General features: G+C 44.6%; 1 protein-coding gene across 19 annotated transcripts in view; it reads right to left on the bottom strand.

Moving 5' to 3' along the window:
- Nucleotides 1-25521, bottom strand: part of MTMR3 (myotubularin related protein 3) — an 82758-nt gene that overhangs the window by 32098 nt on the left and 25139 nt on the right. For 11 of the 19 annotated variants that reach the window (XM_081174717.1, XM_081174718.1, XM_081174721.1 and 8 more), the window contains exons 6-20: nucleotides 24155-24187; nucleotides 20745-20827; nucleotides 19646-19812; nucleotides 16054-16150; nucleotides 14876-14989; nucleotides 13408-13613; nucleotides 11973-12104; nucleotides 9989-10100; nucleotides 9027-9222; nucleotides 8192-8377; nucleotides 7686-7856; nucleotides 6115-6260; nucleotides 4493-5888; nucleotides 1649-1759; nucleotides 1040-1128 (exon numbers count right to left, since the gene is read on the bottom strand). In XM_081174717.1, coding sequence (XP_081030843.1) covers nucleotides 1040-1128; nucleotides 1649-1759; nucleotides 4493-5888; nucleotides 6115-6260; nucleotides 7686-7856; nucleotides 8192-8377; nucleotides 9027-9222; nucleotides 9989-10100; nucleotides 11973-12104; nucleotides 13408-13613; nucleotides 14876-14989; nucleotides 16054-16150; nucleotides 19646-19812; nucleotides 20745-20827; nucleotides 24155-24187 — 3239 coding nt within the window. The remainder of the gene's footprint in view (nucleotides 1-1039; nucleotides 1129-1648; nucleotides 1760-4492; nucleotides 5889-6114; nucleotides 6261-7685; nucleotides 7857-8191; nucleotides 8378-9026; nucleotides 9223-9988; nucleotides 10101-11972; nucleotides 12105-13407; nucleotides 13614-14875; nucleotides 14990-16053; nucleotides 16151-19645; nucleotides 19813-20744; nucleotides 20828-24154; nucleotides 24188-25521) is intronic. The other 8 variants (XM_081174709.1, XM_081174711.1, XM_081174710.1 and 5 more) reach the window with 3 other exon arrangements.

The raw sequence follows: 25521 nt of genomic DNA, 5'->3' as shown, positions 1-25521 counted from the left end.
ATGAGCACGGGCCAGGTGCTAAACTGGCAGAGTAAGCCCAGGAATATTTTTCTAAAAGGGGGGGGGGTATTGGTGCTGCTGCTTGACTGAAAACAAAACAAGTTAGTGAGAAAGTTTGAGACAAGCAAACACACTAAAAGGGAGGCCTTGTTGGCAGCGCTATACCCGACTGCCACCTGGCTGGTGCTGACCCATGACAGGGCCTTCTCAGTGGTGGTTCCCCAGTTGCAGAATTGCCCTCTTGGGTGAGATGTGCCTGTCTTCCTCATTACTGACTTTAACTTTCCCCTGAAACACATTCCTGGTTACCCAAGGCATTTGATGGCTAAAAGATGCTGACCATGGCAAACTTGAAATTAAGCTTTAGTGACAGCTTTTAAATGTTTTACATTTAATTATTTTATATGTGTGTTTTAAAAATTTATTTTAAATTGCATTGCTTTAATGTTTTGATGTTTGCAACTTTGGGCATTTTTGGGAGGAAGGGCAGGATACAAGACTGCAGGTGTAAAGCAAAAGGGTTCTGTCCCTCTTCTCAAATCACCATCTGGGGACCAAGTTTCCACAGGATTCTATGAACTGTGCATTGGTGGGAAGTTTAAGATTCATACTTAAGCCCCAGTGCAAAGCCACCGGGAAATCTGACCTCCTAACAACTCTCTGGCCCCTTAAGAAATTACAGTTCCTATGATTATTTGGGAGAAGCCAGGAGTCTTTAAAGTGGTATACTAGTACTTTAACTTTAAGGTGTGGAGGTGGGCTGTGTGACAAACTTTATAACACTCTTACAGCTTGTCAAAAGCTAAGCCCTTCTGACGCAGGCCATGGTGGACTCAGCAAGAAGAATGCTATGCAGTGTGTGTCTACCCTTGCTATAACACTGCCGTGTGTGGCTCTATGGTCTGACATGGGAGAGTGATCTTATCAAGGAAAAATAAAAGGCAAAGTGCCCAGAGGCTAAAAGAAAGAGGAGCCCCTCCAGGACATGGCAGCAGAATAGCATACCTGCACCCCACACTATCCATCCTACATGCATTACCTGCAGTGGTGCTTCCTGCTGACAAGCCAGAATGCACTGTCGCAGCCGTAACAGTGTGCAGCCAGGTGATCGGGAAGCCATCGTGTCACCTGGGAACAGAGATGTAAAGAGAGAGAGAACTTTAAATACAAGCAACACGGTTTAGAAAGTAAGTAGGATACAGAGGGGAAGGAAGGAAGGAAGGAAGGAAGGAAGGAAGGAAGGAAGGAAGGAAGGAATTGTTTCTTCATCTTTGGCCAAATAACAGAAGAATCTTCTAACCAAGCATCTCAAATACCAAGTTTTCACAACCAGTGCTAAGGCCCCCAACTTTCTCTCACACTTACATAGCTAAATAAGCCAAGCACACTGACACACCATGTGTTAGTCAAGGAAAATGCTTTCATCATTTCCCAGTGCAGGTCCAAAGGCAGAAAACTGACAGCTATGGGGCTTCTTTGGCACAGGTACAGATTTTTAAGTATTAGAGACAACAGGGACAAAAGGGAAGAGGTTTCATGAGACCAATGTCAGAACCAAAGGGATACAGAGTAGAGCCAGGTGATTAGTAGCAGGTGCCGATATAAGGAAAAGGGAGAGGAAGGCCACGGAGATGGATTTTGCCTGTACCTCTGTGTCCTGTTTATCCACCTGCTCCCAGCTGGCTTCAGAGAAAATCTCTGTACTGCAGCGAGACAAACAGTTCTGATCCAGATTGCTTTCCGAGTCAGGGATTGAAGTCTGTTGGCAAACAAACACAGCTGAACAGAACCTACTCCCAACCCCTCAGAACATGGATTAGGCAGCTGAGAAGAGGGAATCCTTCTGAACCTCCTGCTCAGAGATCAGATTATGGGATAGGGTGGAGAGGTGGCTTCTACCAAATTCCTCAAAAGTTCTGCAAAACAGAAAACCCAAACTCATTGCTAAAATTCAAATGTTGCCATGAGCATATCTGATAGCAATATACTTTCATGGCTCATATATTTTGGCAATGATTGGGGTGCTGATGTTATCTCTATATGGTAGATACTTGAAGAGGTGTGTGATGTGGATCAGAAGACAGAGCTCTGTGGCATAAATACGGTGCTGCAAAAGCTCCAACAGTAAACAATGGAATCCCTGAACAGATTCAGTTGCTTTCCAATTCATTTGAAAAACTGTACGCCACGCAGAGCACCATATAATACAACCATGAAGAAAAGACTATTTAAGCCCTACAGCAGTGGTTGTGGGGCACAGGGAATGGAGTGGGGCTTCACTAGAGCAACTGTGGGTGTACAAGCAATTTGGGAGAGGCAACAGTGGAGTGATGGAGTGGCAGCAGTGGCCAGAAGACATCCCCTTTGGGTAAAAATGGGAAGAAAATGAGAGGAGATCACGGGTACTTAGTTTCTCTTTCAGGCTTTGTCAGCTGGGGGGAAGAAGCTAGAATAAACTCTTCAGACACCCCACTTCTGCCAGCACCGCAGATGCTGCTGCTCCATGGCAGCATCCTCCTGTCAGCCAAATCCCTTGGCCAGTTTCAGACAGTTTTAAGGCTGTGCAAACAAAACACTGGTTATTTTTAAAATACCAGTTTTCCAGCTACTGTGCAGTTCTACTCAACACACAGCAGAAGTCTATGGGACAAGCCTTTCTCCTTAGGACACGGAAGGGGAAGCTTTTCGAGCCCAAGGACCACATTTCCTTCCAGGGGCCACGGGCCAGTGATGAGCAGGACTAGAAGCAAAAGTGGCCAATGGATGTGAATTTTACTTCTGCACAGTAGGATAAGCTTTATAAACACTCTCACACTCTTCTATTCTTCATCCATTCCAGTCAGATAAATACACTCAAGGAGGACGCAAAATAGGGCAGGTGTAGCCTGGATAAAGTTCAGAGGGCAAACAGATGGGGCCTGGAGGGCTGCATTTGGCCCCTAGGGCTGAGGCTCCCCAATCCTACCTTAGGATTGTTCTATATATTGGGGTAGAAATGAAGTCTCAACTGAGGTCTTAATGTCTTCCCATCGCATCCAAAACCTTTAAGACGACTACATCACTTGGGAGGACCAATCCCGAGCCAAGCACAAGCCCAACAGCCTACCTTCCAAATATCCACCCACTCTCTCTATTCACCCCCCCCCCCCGATTCATTTGGTTAAAGGTAAAGGTAAAGGGACTCCTGACCATTAGGTCCAGTCAGACGACTCTGGGGTTGCGGCACTCATCTCACTTTACTGGACAAGGGAGCCGGCATACAGATTCCAGGTCATGTGGCCAGCATGACTAAGCTGCTTCTAGTGAAGCCAGAGTGGTGCACGGAAATGCGGTTTACCTTCCCGCCGGACTGGTACCTATTTATCTACTTGCACTGGGTGCTTTCGAACTGCTAGGTGGGCAGGAGCAGGGACCTATCAACGGGAGCTCACCCCGTCATGGGGATTCGAACCGCTGACCTTCTGATCAGCAAGCCCTAGGCTCCGTGGTTTAACGCACAGCGCCACCCGCTTCCTGTTGACTCACTAGGTTACTTACTGGCAATTTTGCTCTCTCTCATCCAGGCTGCACAGGAAAGAACGGGACACATGTGGCTGGCTGGCTACTAACCACCTTTTCACAGTTGCTCATTCCCCTTTGAATAGACCTCACAATGACAGATCTCACGTTGGTGAGCAGAACACAGCAGGGATTTGGATCAAGGACTGCCAGCTGGTGATCCATCCCACTGCATGCCACATCATGATCGACCCTGTTTTCATGCTTTATGTTATGCATGCATTTTTTAAAATTCTGGAGCAGCCCCAAGCATCCATAAACACCTGCACTCATAAACACATGACACAAAGAACTTCCCCTTAAAACCACCAACAGGTTAAAAAATGGTGCAACAGGGGTGCCTCTTTTGAGGGAGGACTCTTGACCACTCAAAAGAAAATGCAGAAACTAGTGGACTGGACTGTCAAGACCTTTCAACAGGCCTAAATGATGCATAGGCACTTCAATGAACTTGGACAGGACATGGAATAAATAAGTTAGTCTCTGCTGCAGCAGTGCTTTGGCGTCTTCTGCTAATAACTATAAAGAAGTCCTGATACAACATCAACAAGTCTTTATACAATGTTTATACAAGGCAGTGTCCCTCCTCAACCAAATAAAGCATGTATGGCTTTGCCATTTTTACTGGCACTAAAACACACACACACACACACACACTTTCCAAAGCATGAGCAGCTTAGCAAATTAGCCATTCATCCAGCTGCCTGTAATGAATCAGAATCACCTCCAGGGGGACTAAGTGAGAAAGAATTTGTGAATCAGGAAAGGCTGGTTCCCTACACCCCCAGCCTCTGGCTATCAATGTGCCATATATATCTGTGGGGAAGAGGGCATATGTATCCAGGTAGCCTTTTTTGTGTGGAGTCACGTCCAAGGATCCATTTTCCTTGCACAGAACCACGGGCACAATCATGGCAACGGTCGCTTAACTTACCACTTCATCCCCATAATCCCCGTTGAAACGTAGCGAGCTGTTCAGGTACTGGCTCTCTAGACGGCTCCTCAGCTCCTGCACCTGCTTTTTTAAAGTCTCCACTTCCTGCTGGTGCCCACTTTCAATCTGGCGGAGGCGCTGCTGAATGACATCGGCATAGATTGGCATCCCATCGTCATCCAGGTGACTCCGGGCAGGCTGGTCCGGGCTGTTTGCTGTCTGCTGCCGGCCTGGAATAGCATGAACCCACTTATGGTGCAAATTCCTCAGATGCAGCGGGGCAGAACTACAGCTAGCTGCAGAGACCTGTCGGCTGAGGGAAGCCTTTACCCTGCCTTCCTCCCCGTTCACACAGTGTCCGTTTGGTGCAGGGTATTTCTGGGTAACACTGAACCCTGCCGGGCTCTCTGCCACCTTGTTCTCAGGCTCCAGCTCTCCATTGCACACAATCTCTTTATAGTCAGCTAAAGGCAAGGCACAAGGTGAAGGCATTGGGTCATGTAAGCTGCTGCTCTTAGTAGTCCTGTTTAGGTTCGCTGCCAGTTTGTGTAGCTCTATTGAGTCCTCGTTCTCAGGCTGACTTTCGACAGTGCGAGAAAGTTCGCCAGCACTGTTGTCCATGGGATGGAGCCAATGGCAAGAGACATTCTGGATCAGCTCCGTCTTTGCCCCATTCTCTGTTAAAGTTTCCGTAGAGCTCTCCATGTTTGATGTTCCCATCTCATGCAGGACAGGAAATGGTAGGCTGGGCTGGGGAGTGCCCTGAGGGATTTTGACCTCTACAGGTAGCCTACTAACACTGTCCTCCTCTGCTCTTTGAATGTTACTATTTACAGCATTGCCCAAAAAGCCAGGCCGTAGTTCCTTCACCTGAGATGGTTTCTGGACATCGTAATGGAGCTCGTCTTGCCCCTGAAGCTCAAAAGCACCCTGTAAATCCATCTGTGGGCTGGAAACTGGATTGTCTAATAAAGTTGCTGTATCCAGTTCGGTCTTCCCACCCATGTTATCAGCAGAGCTGTCCAGGTTCTCAGTCCTGCTTTCCTTATCAAGAGCGGTGTCCTCTCCCCCTTCTTTACTTGCCATTTCTGGAACATCCCTCACACACTCCTCCAAGCTCACTTCCTCCTTGGTAGCCTCTTGCAAAATGTTCTCCATCTGCCCCTCTGCTACAGCCACTGAAAGCTCTGCTCCAACCAGAGTCCTGCCTTGTTTGCCCACACATTCTCCGTCAAAGGGGTCGTCCTCCGGGTTCCCAAGGCTACTCAGCTCCAGGGACCGGCGGTGCTCCTGCCACTTCTCGTTGAGGCTGGGGTCGCTACTACGCCGGTTGGTTGTCGGTACGCTGCTGTCACCAGCCATTGTCAGATTGTCAAATGACCTTGTCTTTGGCAGCCTTGAGAGGAAAGAAAGAAAAATGCTGAGAATTGTTTCTAATTACAGGCTAGAAATCAGCTGTTAACGGCCAATCACGCCTGCAGATAATCATCTTTCACATGATGCTATACTCTCTCAACAACTCCTGAAAACTGCCATTTGTTAATCACGTGGACAGCAATAGAGGCAACTCCCTCACCTGTCAAACATCTACTTACATTACATCATCTGAACTCTGAGCTCACCTGCCCAGAGGCTGATCTTCAGGGCTGGAACCTGGGACTGGGTAAGGGGCACAGGTGTCATCCGCAGGGGTCGAAGGGGAAGAACATGGCAAGTAAACGGCACTCCACAGCATGAGGTTTCGCACGTGGCACACAGGATACAGCACCTGAGAGAGAGGACGAACAGACTACTAAGAAGGCTATAATCCTTTTATTAAGGTTTGAGATTGACTGACCTTGCATTTTAATTTGCAGTCGCAGGTTAATCTTGAATATATTCAAGAGCAGCCATTTGAATCTTGCCCCTTCTGGACACATTGGAATGGCCTCTGTTTGCCCACCCCATCAATTGATACAGCCCCTCCCACCAGCTCATTGCTCATACTCTCAACCACCACAGTGCCACTAATTTAGAAAGTGGACAAACTATTTCAAAAGAGGGTGAATCATTGCAATGACTGGGAAAGCAAGCAAACGCCCAAAACCAAGAATGTTATATTAAAATGGCAACTTATTTTAAAACAACCAGATGAGCAGTGTAGTGCATCCACAAATTGTATTATTATATATACTGCACTTATGCCGTTCTGTGTCTCAGAAGAGCTCAGAGTGATTTACATGCATTTTCCCAGGTGATTTAACTATCTTATTTTCAGCCACACTTTTAGAATACTGTAATAATAACGTGCCCTTCAGCACACATTCTCTCTCAAGCAATGTACCCCCAATAACACAAAACCTACCCCGTTCCGTACAGTTGGGTGACATTTGCTGTGGCTGCATGTAATGCCAGACCTTTACCAGCGTTACAAGGATGTGTGGGAGTGTGCACATGAAGCCTTAAGAGTTTTTTGACATTATTAACAGCTGCAAAATTGGTTAACTGAAGATCACTGAATGTTTGTAGTCAAAAGAGTGGGTTTCAAGAAGCACATTTGGGGTCTATAGTGAAATTATGGTACATTATATGCCTAACAGTCCTTTTGCTCTGAATCTAAAATAGCTGAATAGTAGTACAGTATGTCCATATGTTGGCTAATTGCTGCTTTCAAGTCACACTTCCCAGGTGTTTCCCATGAAGACAGAATATGGGGACAGACACTCAAACTGCAACATGGACCTACAGACCAACTGTCTCAGAGCACTACTGTGCTCTTGGCCAGCTCCTACTCATCTCAAGGGGGTTTGCAGAAAGGAGCATCCTGCTGGTCTGTGTCCTGCATCTTTTGACTATTCTCAGAGTGCTGTAGCTCTGAGAGTCTTTTTGGCTTCATGAAACTTTGTTCAGTGCAAGAACATATTGCCCAAGTTGGGTCACCTAATGCAGTGTTTTGCATTGTCTTGGAAGACCAGGTTCCTTTACCCTTTTTTAGATACAAACTCTTGCTTCAATAAGGTAGGCTGAAGTGCCTCGCCTTGAAGTAGAATTTGCCTACCTCCACTAAGTTGCAATCATATATATAGCTGCATCATACTTCGCCTCATCTTGATTTATCTGACAGGAGTGTTGTGGGAATGGGAAAGGGGAAAAGAACTATGTGCACCAGACTGGTTACATTTTTATAGGAGCGCAAACAATAAAAAGTACATACAGATTCTGATTGGGAGGAGTAAAGCAGATTTTTGAAGGCTTTGTTTCCTGCTCGCAGCAGAGACCAAACTGAACAGGTCCTCTCTTGGGTGTGCTTTTCACCTCTCTCCTTCGCATTGTTGCACAGGAATGTACCAAAGAGGCAGGAGTATGTGTGCTGCACCAACTTGACCTATATAGAAAGGATGCAGCTATATTACTGTTGGCACACAAGCCTGAAAAGTAGGATCTCTTGATTTCTCTTTCACACACACAACCAAAACACAGATACACAGGTCTGAAATATGTGAGTTTAATGTGAACTCCAAATTTGATTTTCTAATTCAGAGTTTAAATAACGCTATGGAACATACCTAACTATCCTCTGAGTGAGCATTTCTGCAGACTCCAACGAGAGATTTTTACTTTTTACTTTTTTGGGCTTGGTAGCTTCCTTTTCATATCTGAATACTGAACTACGAAAAGGTTCAAAATATTAGAAGCAGTGTGTAAAAGTATTCAACTCACAAGGAATGCTTCATTAAACTCGAAAGAGCAGGGGAACTGCCTCTGGAGCTGATGGACACAGTCGAGCCACTGCAGGAAAACTGGGCATCGTTCATTCAGGTCATCCGAATTCTCACCATGACCACAGCGATCGGCAAACTTATGGCCAAAATCCAGCCACTCCATCTCCACAAGCACCTGGAAACCCTGAGGGAAGCATCACTGAATTAAATTCGCACAAGGCTCAAGTCCACAAAGCCAAACTAAGATATGCTGGCATGAGGTGGAAAACCCAAAATGCTTTCCCTCCTAGCAATTAACCAGCAAGGGGTCAAATTCACTATGAAAGTCTCATGGGCAAGTCCCACTGAAATGAAGAAAAGCTGCTCTCATTTGCATCAATGAGGCTTGTGGAAAAGAGCTTACACACAAGTGGCACCCCAAGGGCCAGATCCATGTTTCTATCTCTGCCATCCTAAATAACACTTCAAAATGATCCTTACTTCAGACTACCTATTTCATTCTCTGACACAAACTCACATTTCTCTTATGCCCCCCGCCCCCCAAAAAACCCTTCCAGCATTAAATCCATTTTATTTCATGCCAAGTCTATTCTTCAGCAGTTTGGAGGAAAGCACATGGATCAGGCGTGGGGGACGACTGACTCTCCAGATGTTGCTCAATTACAATTCACATTAGCCCTAGCAAGCACAGCCAATGGCCAGGAACAATGGGGATAGCAGCTGAGCAACATCTGGAGGGCCACAGATGCTCTTCTTTAGAAGAGCCACCACCATAAACCTTTCTAAACACGATTTAGAGGTCCCCCAACTGTGCTATTTCCCATGCCACAAACCTCGATGGTCCTGTAATATGGATCCAGCAGCAGCTTAGCCAGAGCCACTATCTGCGGGGTTCTGTCCCAGCCATCTGAGCAGTGCACCAAGACGGGCCGCTGATCTCTGTCCACTGCATGAACTACCAGAAGTGCCGATTTCAGAAGGACAGACAAATGTTGCAGCCATTTGGTGCTTTCCAGAGCTGACAGCCAGCTGCAGATCAACAAGGGAGAATAGTTTTGACCTCTCTGTTCTGTTAAAGTGAAGTTTGTAGGTTGAGCAAATTTCAGTAACAAGTGGAGGGTATACTTTTTTTCTTCTGCATCAAAAAGTACAAATCGCTTAAGTTAGTGGGTATCCAAGCCTCTATTTCCAGAAAACTTGGGGTGTCTCAGAAGCATATCCAAGGTTCCCAAAGAGAACAGTAATAACAGGTAGGTTCCCCCTAAAGGTAAGCTTGCACACATGCCAACAATGCAGGAGTGTGTGTTGGCAGTATTTCGGGGAACCCTCCTATTTTGTGTGGGAAAACAGCCAAGGTCAATAGGTCTGGAGGTAGGTGGATTAAAAAAAACTAGGTTTTTTAAATTTAAAAAGCCAATATTAAATATATGCGTGTGTGCGTGTATATATACACAAACACACACACAAACAAACATATACAAATAATTACAAATGTTAATTTTCTCTTATCTAATAACTAATCCAGCATTCACTAACCTGGTGCCTTCTAAATGGCCATTATGGCTGGGAATAATGGGGGCTGCAATCCAAAAATATCTGGAGAGCACAAGGTTGATGGAAGGCATGCAAATGACTGCCTTTATTTACAATGACAAAAAGAAGACTGAGGATTAGATTGTTTAAAAAGCAATACCAATAAACCTATTAGTACAGTGTGTGTGCTGGGAAGGGGAGATGTGCAAGGGGACAACAGTGGGGGGGGGGGAGGCAGAGAGAAGGCGCACATGTCACTCACTTTCCTGGGTCCGGCATTTGTGTGCAGAGCAAACGCAGCGACTGAAAGCTCTTCCGAATAGAATGGATGTTTGCCATTCCCATAAACACTACTTCACAGTTTGGATAATACTCTGTTAAAAGCAGAAGATAAGGCACTTCAAACAAGGCAGAAGCGAAATGAATGAAGGAGCTTTACTGTAAAAATGAGCCAGCAGCAGCTGGGGCCTGTGCTAAGCGCTATTATCCCATCAGCCTCCTCTAGCCTTTGAGGTTCTCTCAGGCACACCAAACATCATGACAAAGGACGACTGTTATGACAGAATAGAGGGAGTTATTCTAACACAGTCTAAAGAAAACACATGAACTTACTGATCTACTGGACTGTTTGCTGGGAACAATGGTCTTTATCTATAGAAGTGGTTTGAAACTGATTGTTATCACCAGTGAACAGGAGTCAGACAGCCCCCTTAGTTAGCAACACGGACATGGCAGTGGAGGAGTTGAAAAATAAGAGTTGTGTAGTGTCAGCATGCTCAGGACCTGTCTCGATATTATCTCTCACCCTCTGCCCTCTCTGGTGGCAATTTAGCATGACAACAGTGGCACATTCTTCAGCCACTATACTCCTGAACCACTGCCAGGAAGCAACACCTGTAACTGTAGACATACAAGTTCAATTGTTTCCATGGGCTACTTTGTATGTAGGAATTTCAAGTATACGGATCCCAATACAGTGGTACCTCGGGTTAAGAACTTAATTTGTTCTGGAGGTACATTCTTAACCTGAAACCGTTCTTAACCTGAGGTACCATTATAGCTAATGTGGCCTCCCGCTGCTGCTGCTGCCGCCGCGCTGCCACCATTTCTGTTCTCATCCTGAAGCAAAGTTCTTAACCCAAGGTATTATTTCTGGGTTAGCGGAGTCTGTAACCTGAAGCCTCTGTAACCTGAAGCGTCTGTAACCCGAGGTACCACTGTACTTGTTTGGGATGGGTGACGTAGTTGCACAGAACTATAAAAGTTTTTTGGTACGATTAGAATGCAGCCTGGAGGGTGGAAGTATGGGTTCATGCTGGACTTCTGTAGCATCTTGCAATTTTTAAACAAATTACAATCATTAGGCCTTCATAAATAAGGTGCACCTGGCTGGTGCACCATGCAGTTTTTCACCATGTATTGGTTTGGGTGGATCAGCGAACTTATAAATGATGTCAAGCGCATGCCGTAATATTATAAACTTTTAAGCTGACATCTATTGCAGATTTTGAATCATACAGAGAATCAGGGTGTCACTTGGAACATAAGTGTTTGGCCTTGTTATCAGACCCCTGGATCGAGAGATCTCATTACTGTCTGCACCACACTGGTAGTGGCTCTCCAGAAATTTAATCAACGTCTCTCTCAATTTTTCCCTTCCTTCCTCCTTTACACATCAGGAGAAGGAATTTAAAAACTTCTTGTTTGCAATCTGCAACAAACTGGTGTTTCACCAATTTGGGTGAAACTAAAAACTGCTCTTTGTTACAAATTACAAACAGGGAAAGGGGTAGACACATGAGCCCAAAGCTACCTGCAACTTCTGCATTCTGTGGCGAAATTCAGATGCAACACTAAACACCATGGTTTAGTGAATTTGGCCATGCAGTGCAATTCCTTCACTTCCTTAAAACAAAACAAGGTGGGTTTTTAAAAAAAAACAAAACCCCAAAACCATACTTTTGATTAAAATCTGGTAAGGACTCCATGATCAAATACTGTAGTTTAGCTTTAGAGACTGGGTCTAAATTGCAGGACAGGGTGGCATCTTTCTCTTCTTAAGGAACAACCCCTTTGGATTTGAACATTTTTATCACACACCCACCCATTTCCAACCTCCTTGAATTAATGGTAGCTACTCTGGTAACCAAAATTTGATTTGGTTTAGACAAGGTCTCCACTCCCACTCCTTCTCTGCATGTGTAAACACCTTTGCACAATGCTCAGAGCACAGCACAGCTACTCACCTGGGCATTCACAGCCTCCCCCTTTGGCCCTGTTTGCCACTGCAGCTGCATATGAGCGTGCATCCAAGATCAAAAGTTTCTGAGGCTGAATGGCTAGACTTTCTGCTCCTGAAGCGTTGGAGATGGAGGAATCTGAAGAAGAAAAGGAGAGAACAGCTTATTCAGCAGCAGTTATCGAAAAAGTGCACACTTGACACATGGATTACATGGCATCTTACATATAGAAGAGATCAAGAGAGAGAGAAGCAGAGGAGCTGCTTTTGACAGTGGAACATACTCCTCATGTCTAATTCTGGCACCAGCAGTAGCTGATTCAACCTGGTTACAGAAGAGGGAGAGGTGAGGCCACAAGGCTTACCCCACCGGGCTGCCTAGAACCAACTGCCATTTTGCTCCTCCTTCAAATTGTCTCCTGCAGTTATCATTCCACCCTGTCATTATGTACACAGGAGGCCACTTTTTGCTGAATCTATGTAGCTCAGTATTATCTGCACTAACAGCAGCTCTTCAGGGTTTCAGGCAGAGAACTTTCCCAACCCTACCTGAAGATGCTGGAGATTCAACCTGGGACCTGTCTCGCCAGAGTGGTGCATGCTCTAGTTATCTCTCACTTGGACTACTGCAATGAGCTCTATGCGGCGCTACCTTGGAAGGTGACCTGGAAACTACAACTAATCCAGAATGCGGCAGCTAGACTGGTGACTGGGAGCAGCTGCCGAGACCACATAACACCGGTCTTAAAAGACCTACATTGGCTCCCAGTACGTTTCCGAGCACAATTCAAAGTGTTGGTGCTGACCTTTAAAGCCCTAAACGGGTTCGGTCCAGTATACCTGAAGGAGCGTCTCCACCCCCATCATTCTGCCCGGACACTGAGGTCCAGTGCCGAGGGTCTTGTGGCAGTTCCCTGGCTGCGAGAAGCCTAGTTACAGGGAACCAGGCAGAGGGCCTTCTTGGTAGTGGCACCTGCCATGTGGAACGCCCTCCCAACAGATGTCAAAGAGAAAAACAACTACCAGACTTTTAGAAGACATCTGAAGGCAGCCCTGTTTAGGGAAGCTTTTAATGTTTAATAGACTATTGTATTTTAATATTCTGTTGGAAGCCACCCAGAGTGGCTAGGGAAACCCAGCCAGATGGGCGGGGTATAAATAATAAATTATTATTATTATTATTATTATTATTATTATTATTATTATTCTGAAAAGCAGATGCTCTACCCCTAAGTTATGACCCATCAATGACATAAGTGGCACCCTGGCTATCCTTCCCCCCCACCCCCACCCCCTCCAAGGCAGAGCAGGCATCCAGGCGTCCTACACACAAGAGTTGCAGGCAAAAGGCTGAAATCCCTATCAGGGGGGAAACTGCCATTTGAACTCTATGGAGACTCCAAAATGCAATATTTGAGAAACAAAGAGATAATCAAACTTACCAAATTCTACATCAGAGAGGTCTCCTCCATTGGAGAAATCTCTTGAACAGTTTCCATTCACTAGTTTACTGCTATTAGACTTGGAATCTGAGGCACAAGCTTTGGCCACTGACTGGACAAGATGTTCGTCATCAGCATTTCTCCAACCCCACCAGCTGACCTCTGGCTGCCCACAACGGGAAATGACCGCCCCATTGCCCTGATGCCTGTAGGAAACAGAAATGAAACAGCTAACAGTAAGTAGCCATCACAATAGGGCCCTAAGTGCAGGTAATGCTAGAGCAAATGCACAGTGACATAGGAATTGCCACCTTACTGTAGAATTCCAAAAGTAGTTTTGACTTTCTAAAGCAGAAATGCTTTCTATGAAATACTGTTTCATAGGGCATTCTAATGTATGCCGTCTGAAAACAGTATTTCATACTGAATTTCATTTGAATCATAGAATAGAATAGAATGAATCGTTTGTAATCAAAACGCAGTAAAAAAAATGAAGTTAGGATTTAAAGAGATTTGTGTCAGAATGCTCAAGAAACAAGTTTCAAAGTAACTGAACCAATAGATCTATCACCACTTATACCAGGGTCAGAATTTCAACCAGTTTTTTGTTGACGCATATAAAATGTCTATAATGCAGAGATGTCTAGAACTGGGAGGCTGCCTGTTTAATCCTAAAGAGAGATCACTGACAAACTGCCAAAGTTAATGATGATCAGCAGCTTCAGTACTTTAGATGTGCCTTTTGTTCAGAAACAGGCAGTCCGTGAAGCCCATCTATAGTTTTACATAACCTGTGCCGTGTTCCAAAACAACCCATGTAGCCAACTATTATTATTACATTTCTAGACTGCTCGTCAAACAAAGTCCCCTGGGCAGTTTACAAATAAATCAAATAAAATCCAGTCAATAAAGCATTTCTCAAAACAAATGACATAAAAACTCGGAATTCAGTGCAAAATCAGGACCAAAAAAAACAACTGAAAACAGACCAGCAAGATAATTATTATAAAAACCGGCCTCAAAATCATTAAAAGGAAAGCAATGTGCCCAGGTTTAAATACACCAAAACATAAGAGTAAAATTAAAAGGTAGAATATTTTGCACCTGATGCCAAAAAGGTTATAATCAGAGAAACAGATGGGCTTCCCTGGGGAGACCATTTCACAACTGTTGGACTACAGAGACAACCACCATTTATCCAATCATTCCTACACATCTTGAAGGGCTTGTGGGCTTTGCAGCAGGGCTAGCTGGAGTGACTCAAGGAACAAGACCCAGCCAGCTTAGCTTACAGCTGAGCATCTGGGGTCAATGCTCCACAGCCCAAGGAAATGCAAGTGAAAGATCAATGGTGCCAGTTTTGTAGTTCAGCATAGTTGCCAAGCTGCTGATTAAGCATCTGGCAAGGTGATAAAAAGCACACACCACTTTACATTCAATTTAGTAGGTGCTTCAGTTCAGGCCTCACCTATAAACCACAGCAGGGATGCGTTTCCAAGATCGGAATCCTGCCACACTTTCCAGCTCTTTGTCTGTGATCCAAACAGGAACTATGAGTTCTTGAGGGTAGCTGCTACAGAGCCTGTGTGGAAAAAGGAGGACATTTTTTTAAAGCCATGCATGTATAGTCACAGCATTGGTTTCCTTCCTTGACAAGCTGTTAGCACCCTTCCAACATAGACGCTCAAGGTGCAAAGTATTCTTTCCTTGTCTTCCCTTATTCCACAGTCCTTTGTGAGCACTACTTTCTCAAGAACAGAGCAATCTTATAATTTAGCACTCGCCTAGGGAGAGCAACTATGGTATCCAAGTTGCCAGACGCAGCCTTATACAGTGGTGCCTCGCAAGACGAAAAGAATCCGTTCTGTGATTCTCTTCGTCTAGCGGTTTTTTTCGTCTTGCAAAGCAAGCCCATTGAAGGATTAGCGGATTAGCGCTATTAGAGGCTTTTAGAGGCTTATCTGCTGATTGGATCAGCTGATAAGCGGCTTAGCGCTATTAGCGGCTTTTAGCGGCTTATCTGCTGATCGGATCAGCTGATAAGCGGCTTAGCGGCGTAGAAAAGGGGGGGGAAGGGGGGGAAAACCAGCAGGAACTCTCAAGACATTGTCGTCTTGCGAAGCAAGCCCATAGGAGATTCGTTTTGCGAAGCACCTCCAAAACGGAAAACTCTTTCGTCTAGCGAGTTTTCCGTCTTGCGAGGCATTCGTCTTGCGGGGCACCACTGTATTACATGACCCAACCTTGCTGCTTGTTTATTCTCGGATGCTCCTGGGTCTTTTAAGGCCAGGAAGCAACTGGACAGGAGACCCAAAGTGTTTAGGTAGCTTGCACTATTCATTTTAGCAGCCCTCTGAGGCTAGATGACAGATAGCAGTGTCTGCATACACCACTGCAGGCCTGTTTCATGGATGTTGAGAAACAGAACTACAAAATGGCAGCTACATAGGGTGCTCTATCACTTTGCTTTTCAGAGCTTTAAGGCTACTAAGAAACCCCACCCGCTCAGTTCCAAACCATCAGCAGTACCAGGATCTACAAGTGCATCCAACCACAGCAAGGGCTATGATATGCTCTGCTCCAAAATGCCTACTTCAATAAAAGTTAGGCTGCTGCCAGCTGTCTGCAAACATCCACAGAACTTACTTGTACTTCTCGTTGATGTTGGAGATCCTCCAGGCATTGTTCATATCAAAACCCATCCGTTCAACCTCATTTTTAAATCTCGAACTTACATGTTCTCCTACAACAAAAGAAGACAATAGTAGAATGAAAAGAACTTAATATGAGATGGCCCCAGTGATTTTGTCAAGAAATTAGGTAAAGGTAAAGGGATCCCTAACCATTAGGTCCAGTCGTGGCCGACTCTGGGGTTGCGGCACTCATCCGAGGGAGCCAGCATACAGCTTCCGGGTCATGTGGTCAGCATGACTAAGCCGCTTCTGGCGAACCAGAGCAGCGCACGGAAACGCCATTTACCTTCCCGCTGTAGCGGTACCTACCGTATTCTTCGCACCATTGGACACACTTTTTTACTCTTAAAAAGTAAGGGGAAATGTCTGTGCGTCCTATGGAGCGAATGTGTGGTCCCTGGAGCCAAATTGCCGGAGTGCGGCACACTCTTGGACTGGTCTTTGGTAGTGGTGGTGGAGCCACGCTCCCCTGCCGGCAGCCTCGGCTTCCCCCTGCAGCCCCGGGAAGCTTTGGAGCAAGGGGAGGGCTGTGCGCCCATGCCCCGCACTCCTGGGCTGCTGAATGGGGGCGGGGGGTGCTGCTCTGCCAGCAGCCTGCCCTTCCCCTCAAGGTTTGGAGCAGCGGGCAGGCTGTTCACTGAGAGAGGGGAGGAAGAGGATGGAGAGAAGGGGGACCAAGAAGCTGGGTGAAGGGAGATGAGGTACCATAGGTTGCCGTGAGTGGAGAGTCATGGTAGAGGGCAAAGGAGAGGGACCAGTGAAGGGGAGAAATTGTAGACGTCACCTGAGGAGTTTGGGTGAAAGGGATGGAGAGGAGGAGGCTGGAAAAGGGGACTGTTCTGCTTGGGGGGGGGGGAGAGAAAAAAGTGGGGAAAAGGAAAGCCTCCCAAGCCTGCCGCTGAGACGCTCTGCTTGGCTGTTTCTTGACTGTAATTCAAGTAAAGGGAATGTTTGCAAGCAGCTGGCAGGCTGTTCGCTGAGAGAGGGGAGGAAGAGGATTGAGAGGAAAAAATGTGGCATTAGCAATGCTTTGGATGGATACGAAAATGGTATTTTACATGAAGATAGCGAAGAAAGTGATGTCAGTGACTGTGAGCAACTGAGCTTCATAAATTCTGACTTTAGCAGTGATGAGCTCTTGGGGTTCACAGAAGACTAGAAGAGTACTCAAACCTTAAAGCCTCTCTTCATTTGTTAATGACAGTGATGGTGGTTCTTAATGCCATTGTTGACTGCTGTTCACTTTACATGGCTGTAATGTGATTCTGATATACCGGTTGTTTATTAAATACAGTAGTTTATACAACATTTGATTCAGAATATTTTTTCCTTGTTTTCCTCCTCTAAAAACTAGATGCGCCTTATGGTTGGGTGCGTCCAATGGAGCGAAAAATACAGTATTTATCTACTTGCACTTTGACGTGCTTTCGAACTGCTAGGTTGGCAGGAGCAGGGACCGAGCAATGGGAGCTCACCCCGTTGTGGGGATTCGAACCGCCGACCTTCTGATCAGCAAGTCCTAGGCTCTGTGGTTTAACCCACAGCGCCACCCGCGTCAAGAAATTATAACAGTAGAAAATCTGCTTTGCTTATGCCAACCATGAAAATCTAAATTCAGTAACCATCTTTAGCAGTATCATGTTATTTTAATTGGCTCTGCACACAGTGATAGGTTAATAATCAGTTGTTTCCTGATTATTAGCTGAAGACCAGTTAAGCTAAGGCCCCTTAAAGACTGGTTGGTATTTGCCTGCCCCATTCTAGTTTCAATGCACTTCTTCCCTTTGTAAAAAAAGCGCTCAGACAAATTTTATTATCACGTTGTACAATTAGGCTGGTCTGTTTGAGGAACACATGATGCTACTCCACAAGCAAAAGACAATTTGTAAACATTCGCTGGGGGAAAAGCTGGTTCTTTAATAGCTGCAAATATCCTGCACTAGTAGCTCAGTTGGAAGAGCATGACTCTCTTAATCTCAGGGTCATGAGATGACACACATACCAACTTTCCGCTGACCAACGGATGGGGCCAAGAGTGTGCTTCACTTCAATTCTATGGTCTAAGGCAGTGTTTCCCAACCACTGTTCCGCGGCACACTAGTGTGCCGCGAGATGTTGCCTGGTGTGCCGCGAGATGTTGCCTGGAGGGAGGCGGGCGAGTCGGGCGGCGAGAGGCGGGGCGGCGGCGGCGAGGAGAGGCCGCCCAGCGCGGGGCTCTCGCCGTCTGCCTGCCTGGCTGCCTGCGAGCTCGGCGGGCAGCGCCTCCGTCCGCAGCGCCCGCCTCGCGGCTCTCATTCCCTGCCCCTGCCAAAGCTCACCCAGCCAAGCCGCGCTCTCCTTCCTGCCTCGCTTTGCTGCCTCCTCCCCCCCCCACCCCCAAAGCTTGGAGGTTCCCCGGCAAGGGGGAGGGAAAAAAATTGAAGCTTACACTTTCGTGCGTCCCTCCCGGCGTGACGCTGCGCGCTGACGTCACGGGGCTGTAATGGTGGTGTGCCTCGAGATTTTTTTCATCAAACAAGTGTGCCTTTGCCCAAAAAAGGTTGGGAAACACTGGTCTAAGGATGACTTGCAGTTAGAGCTAAGTCCCCTTTCTGTTTGGGAGGGGTTAAGTAAGCTTCCCTGAATATGGTAAAACCCCTCTGACTGTGGATCAGGTCCAAAGTTTTCACTGATCATTGTGCAGGAGCAAAGCTCTCTTGATCTATGCCAGAAAACTGCAATACTGACAGCTCTTCTCAGCAGCATCTTCATACCACTGTATAATTCTGGTCAACTCTCAACTGAGTAAGAGTTTGAATTCAAGAATTCTGCTCTGCAGAGAACTGCATATATCAATGTGAATTTGGAAGAGCAAGAATAAGTGAAACATCATTTGCATCGTAACGGGCTGTTTCTATTATGAAGATGGCATTAGCAGAAAGAACTGTTGGCTCTCACCTGAAAGGCAGTTCTCCATTACTATAAGAAGGTGGAGCCATAACCCAACCTGATGACCTTCTACAGTAACGGCATAAAGTGTAATAAAAAATTTTTGTTTCTGCACATGCATACGTTATAGGACTATGTCAAAAGAGAGGAGGAAGCACTTTATTACCACAAAAAGCCTTCTCTCCATTTCAGCTTGTTGGTCCAGAGGGTCTGCAAAATGAGGCCAGAATATTCACCCATTATGAAAGAAGGCCAAAGTCATTGTCCTTGCTTTGATTTGGCTTTGTGGCATCCCATTATGGCATCCCATAGTCATGACTGATTGACATGGCATCCTAATGCTGCTTATGTAATATGCAATTGGCTTGAACTGCCTATGAAGAAGCCCATAGATAATATTAAAAATAGCAGGAAAGCTGTATGTTGGAGAAAGCAGCCACAAACAATGAACAACAACAAAAAAGGCAACTGAATAGTGGCAGCTTTAAAACCTATCCATTAAACCCTTCACTCCCTTAACCTTGAAACTTTTCAGAGGCAAAAATCCACCAGCACCTCAATCAACTGGAACAAGCTCCTTTATCTCTACAGCTACACAAAGAATGTCTGCATCATACCTGGTCGACACAAATCACCATGCTGTTCTTTTTCACTAGCATACACCTCCATACACCAGGCGTGGTAAGCAAATGAAAAGAGATCCTCTATCTTTGAAGGAGGGCGGATGGCATTGTTCAGCCGTTTAAGCCACTCTTGACACTGCTCAAAAGTAGAGAACTGACATCTGTAAAAAAAATTTAAAAAAAAATTAAGCCAGATAAAAATCTATTCATTCTCACCCAGAGAGATCCAAGCCACAGAATCCAATGAAAGTTTAGCTTCAAAGCAGAGAAGAAGAGAGAACACACTGGCATTTGGCTTCAAAAGCTGCACTGCATATATTTTACAAGTGAACTCTAGTACGCAAAAATGCAAAGTTAATATCATTACCTCATCCATCTAGGGTTCTTTGCATAAACCTTCAGACCATAGCCAAAGCTATCTAAATACTTTTTTTTTTAATTTGAAGAAAGGCCATCACCACCTCTGGCAGCAAGAAGCAAAATCATGCAAATGATAAATGAGAACAGGCCTTTTCTACAGTGGCTTCCCATCTGTGGCCTGCTCCCCTCCAGGGAGGCTCGCCTGGTGCCTTCATTAAGTGCCAGGCAAAATCATTTCTCTATAACTAAGCCTTTGCCTGATTAAACATCCAATGACCTTTTTAAAGTTCATGATGGTGGGGTTATTGGTTTTTGTTTTTTATTACGTATTTTCTTATTTTGTGTTTTTATGTTGTGAATCGCCCTGTGATCTTTGGACGAGGTGTGGTACACAAATGTAATAAATAATAACAACAACAATAACAATAACGTGAAAATGAACACACAATGAAATAAGCTGTTTCAGTTAATCTGAGGCACCCACAATTGATGGAGATGGATAATTTGTTATACTCCTGCAAATGCATGCCTTCAACTGAAAAGTTAAACTGCTACAGTGGATTGTCAATGTTCTATTGATACAAGACAAGGGGGAAAACGTTGCCCAGTCATGAGACCAAGTAATAATTATTAAACAGGGCACTGATACCAATCTTTAGCAGGCCATGCTTCCTTGTAATAGTGTAACGTGTACAACCATCAGGATAATTTATATGTATATATACACACATACCTGATAACTTTGCAGTCCTTACAAGTCAAGTGAAGCTGAAATATATCCCGGCATTCAACACTCTCTATAAGCTGCAATGGAACCTGTGATTAAAAAGATTAAATGACCTTGCTTAAAAAAGGCTGACACAGTTTCACAGCATTTAATATAATGATTTATTAGACTATTGTCCCTCATTTTCTTCCCATATGAACAGGTACAGTTGAGTCATGGAAAAGGAACATGTGTAATTATGACACAGCATAAACAGACTCCTATTTTGTGGCATCTTAAAGGCGAACACATTTATTATAGCATTTAAGTTTTCATGGACTGGGTTACACTTCACCAGATGCAAGAAATGTTACACAAATGTAAGAGATATACACTTGCCTTCCTTAAAATGTGCTTTATGTTTATGGTACTTATAAAGCACATTTTAAGGCGATCACTCAAGTTCCATGTTTAAAGCAGCAACAATTCTACAGGAAAAGAGAACTACATTTCTCTCAAACATCGGAGACAGTTCTCCAGCTTATATGGTTTGGTCATGCAATACTTCTTGTGCAGTGCACCTTTCTCATCTCCAAACCTAAGAAACAACCACACTCCTGTTTTACCTTCTTCTACTCCTGTTTTACCTTCATTCACTCCTTGGGGCGGGAGGGAGGGCGAATTCTCTATAGAGCAAATGTTGGGATAAGGGGAAACTCTGCCCTTCACAATTCTGATACTGGATTCTCCCGTGCCTCCACTTCAACAGTATCCCCAAATTCAGCACTGCTTCCTTTTAGAGTAAACACCAGCCTTTAACTCACAACTGATAAATAAAACACCACACCTATATCAATATGTAGAAATGGGTCAATCAGTCTTGATACGGCTTCTGCCGACAGAAACCCTACAGAAACTATGCTGTATTCTCAACTACACCCCACTAGCAATCACTATAATATATGGACCAACTCACCATAATTATGTCCATTATATGAGCTGTTAAGCAAGTTTATCACTTCTGTCTCTTGGCAGCCGTGAACTTCTGATTGGGCAGAAGGTGCACACCCGTTGAACAGGAGAAGGCCCATGTGCAATGGGGGCAGGCAGAGAGACCAAGCAACAGCATTGCCTCAAGGCCAGTGGAGGCTGGTCCATTAAGCCAAACAGGGCACTGGACCACCAATCTCACTCTACTTCAGCCAGCCCCCATCTGCTTTGCCTTCCTACTGGGGCTGGTTCCAGCTGGCTACTTCCTCCTCCTTGGTTGAAGTTGGCACTGCAGAACCCAGCAGGGAAGAGGCAAAACTAAAATTTGCTGGCTCCACCTAATGTTGGTCTCCCTGACTTCCACCTTGGAAGCCCCTATGGGCTCCAATCACCATGGCTCCAGGGTCCCTGGAATGCATTATCTGTGCAAAGACAGAGCAGGGCAATGTTGCTGGGGGGCAGGCACCATAAACAGGCACCTGTGCCAACTTTTAAAAACCTGCTGAAAATTATTCTATTCTGCCAGGCATTATGGAGTACGTCCTCCATAATGGCCTACTGATGTTTGCTTTTAATTTCTTTCTGCTTTTGTTTTTAACTGCTTATGATTTTATTGTTTGGTTTTATGTTTTTATATTGTTGCAAACCACTGTGATACATTTTTATGATACAGCAGTAAGCAAACAAACAAACAAATATTCCCACATCCTGAGCTGTTGGCTTGAGATGGAACTAGGCTGGCGTCAATACTGCTACAAGCATAAAGAGGGTGGCAATGGACAATAGACCAAGGTTTCATGCTAGGGGACCAAAAATAAAATAAAATAAAATAGTAAGAGGGGACTTGAAAATTTCTGTTCAGAAACCTTGTGACCAAACGAACCCAAGCTCTCCATCAAGTCAAAGACTTTCCTCACATTTTTGTCCTACTCTGGAACCTGGGCTGCTTCAAGAATTTGTGCTGTGCATCAGCCTCTCCCTGTGTACCCTTCCTTGAACCTTTCCAAGATCACAGTTGCGGAGCTGAAACTTCCTTACCAAGATTATCATATTAAAACCTCCTCTTTATCACTTATTAGTTCAAATAGATGTTTCCTACTGCCCTCCTTATTTTTTCTCCCGCCCTGTTCCTTGCCTCCATCTGTTCCCCTTCTCTCTTTCGCTCTAAACAACCCTCCTTTATTAAATACAGCCTTCCACAGTATTCTCTATGAAAAGTGGAGCATTTGCTTCCGGGGGGGGGGGGGACTATTGGAATATAACTTTCCTTCATCTCATATTGCCAAGCATTCTGCCTCACCTTGACCTGTGAATTCCATTTGCCTTTCTACCAGGCAAGATCAGGAAGGAGAATGCCGACAGCTAGGAACTACCTCCAGGGTTAGAGGCTGCATGCAGTGAATACCAACTGCTGGAAACAATAGTGGGGAAAGGGGCTACAGCACTCATGTCTTGTTTGTGTGGCCATGTGGTTGGCCACTGCAGAAAACAGGATGCTGGACTAGGTGGGCTTTTGATCTGATCCAGCGGCCAGATTCTTCTTGTGTTCAATAGTCATGCTTTAGAACACCACAAATCCGTGCAGTTAGTTCAGCCTCCAAAACACAAAATGCTTGGTCAGGCAGCAGTGCACTAATAAGGCAGAATCAGTAAAACAATGAACAAACCATTCTGCCTGTTTTCAGTGAGCATGCAAAGCTATCCAAACCCACCAGTGTCATTTTACAGTGGGAAATCTCTAAGCATGTTTATTACCTTTAATTTAAAAAATATGATTTCCAACAAATGTTAATATTCCTGCTATGTGTCTGAATTTGTTATGGATTGCAGATGAAGAGAGCTACATTTGGTGAAACTAAATTATTGCCCATGAGTAGAGGGGCAAAAATCCTAAATATTAACTGAACCGAACAGGAAATAAGTTTCACTGTGTCATTAAACTTCCCTTGTTTGACCCTTTAAATTTTAGTGCACTGCACCTACTACAAACTTACAAGAAGTCCCAATTCAAATCTATGACATTTGAACCAAATTATAATTCTTTTGCTGCTGCTGCTGTTCCCATAGCTTTGCCAAATGCCACAATTTAAACACTTTCCTTAAATGGAGCCAACCAAGAAATAAACCTGGGCATTCAGTTTTGATGTGCAAAGTGTGTAACACTGCTGAATTTGCAAACAATCCCATGGATGAATAAGTCAACACTTTTGAAAGCCACCATTCCATCAGCTTATTGCTTCGTTTACTGAGCCTTTTGTTTGCTTTTTCAAAAGGGGACATCAAGTTCCTATTGCTATGCGATCCATGAATTTATCCAGTCAGTCAAAATGCATCATGCATTACAGCCCCTGCCTGTGTTGCAAGGTGAGCACTGGCCACACAAGTTTATTCTTTTCCAAGCAAAGGTGCAGCAGTAAAATGTTACACAGCAACACCGTTTTACTTACTGAGAGCTCACAAGCGGCAAGTTTACAGACTCTCTATTGAATTGTAAACAAAGGACAAAATTAGAATGAAACCAAAAGGCAGGCTTTGGATATTCTCAGCTGAGTTTCCCTTTCTATTAGTCAGCTAACTTGCATACCAAACATGAATGCTGGGGGCCCAGGTTACTACTGCCAATGTGCAATATCAAGTGACTTCAGGAGCACTAATTTTTGCCTGGCCAAGAGGCACAGAAACAAAATTCAGGATGTCACATGGGGATAACTTCAACTAGTATTACAACATTAAGTGCCAGCAGTTTTGTCAGGACTCAATATTCCAATCAGTGTATTAAACTGCAGTGTAAATTTTAACCAGAATGATTATATTAATAAACATTTCCCTATGATCAGATAAACACACTAAAAGTATGGAAATTAATAGCATCTCAGAATACTTAGAATTACAGCAGTATTATTTGCCCGGTGACACTGAAGCAGATACTTCTAAACTACCATGTTATGCTCTAGAAGTCAGTAGCTTCTCAATGCAATGTATCAATTTTGTTTCCACTCATCTATTTGGATTAGCATACACACCCAGATTTCATTACAGAAGAGCAATATGTGTTTTAATTCTACTTCATCTCACCAACATGACTCGCATAATTCCACATGATTCGCAGCTGGTGATAAGCTATGAAGCAGAATGAACATTACTTGGGTTGTCAGGTGAGGACCACAGCTGCGACCAAGAAACTGTTTTGACTTGTTTTAACTTTTATACACACACACGCAACACAACACAACACAAAAATTACACAGAAGAACTTCTAGTCCTAATCATTTATTTATTTTAAAAATGCAAAAACAAATTCAGACTGCCTATCCACTTTAGCACACAGCAAGGGGGCACCAAGGAACTCTGTCCCCTGGAATCTATTTTAAGCAGTAGAACAATAAATTCTCACTTGAATGAGGCTCTTTGTGTGCAGCACCAGAAGTCACTGCTGGTTTTTGTTTTTTGTTCTTAATTAGGGAACTGAGTGCCTAACAAGTTTTGAGCTAGGCGCTCTTCAACAGGGTCAGAAATTATATAGATTTCCCTGTCACCCCTAAGAAAGCCAGATATTTCTAACAGGTCACTGAGTGACATGGAGAAAGTTATTTCAACAACAGCATGATTCATTGCATGTAACAGCTACTATACAAAGAGCACTGTTATGCTCCATGACAGCCTCTTCCAATTTCCAAACAACCTCGTGCATTTTACTTTACCAGGTCTCTGAGCTGAAGCACATGGACCACAACCCAAGGAATGCTGGGCACAGACAATGAGCCATGCTCTCTACAAGTGGGCCTATATACTCGCATCAGTGGAAAACTGAATA

The sequence above is a fragment of the Podarcis bocagei genome (assembly GCF_964188305.1).
Source record: "Podarcis bocagei genome assembly, chromosome: 16".
NCBI lineage: Eukaryota > Metazoa > Chordata > Lepidosauria > Squamata > Lacertidae > Podarcis > Podarcis bocagei.
The sequence above is the reverse complement of the archived record's forward strand: the minus strand, read 5'-3'. Positions and strand labels throughout refer to the sequence as shown.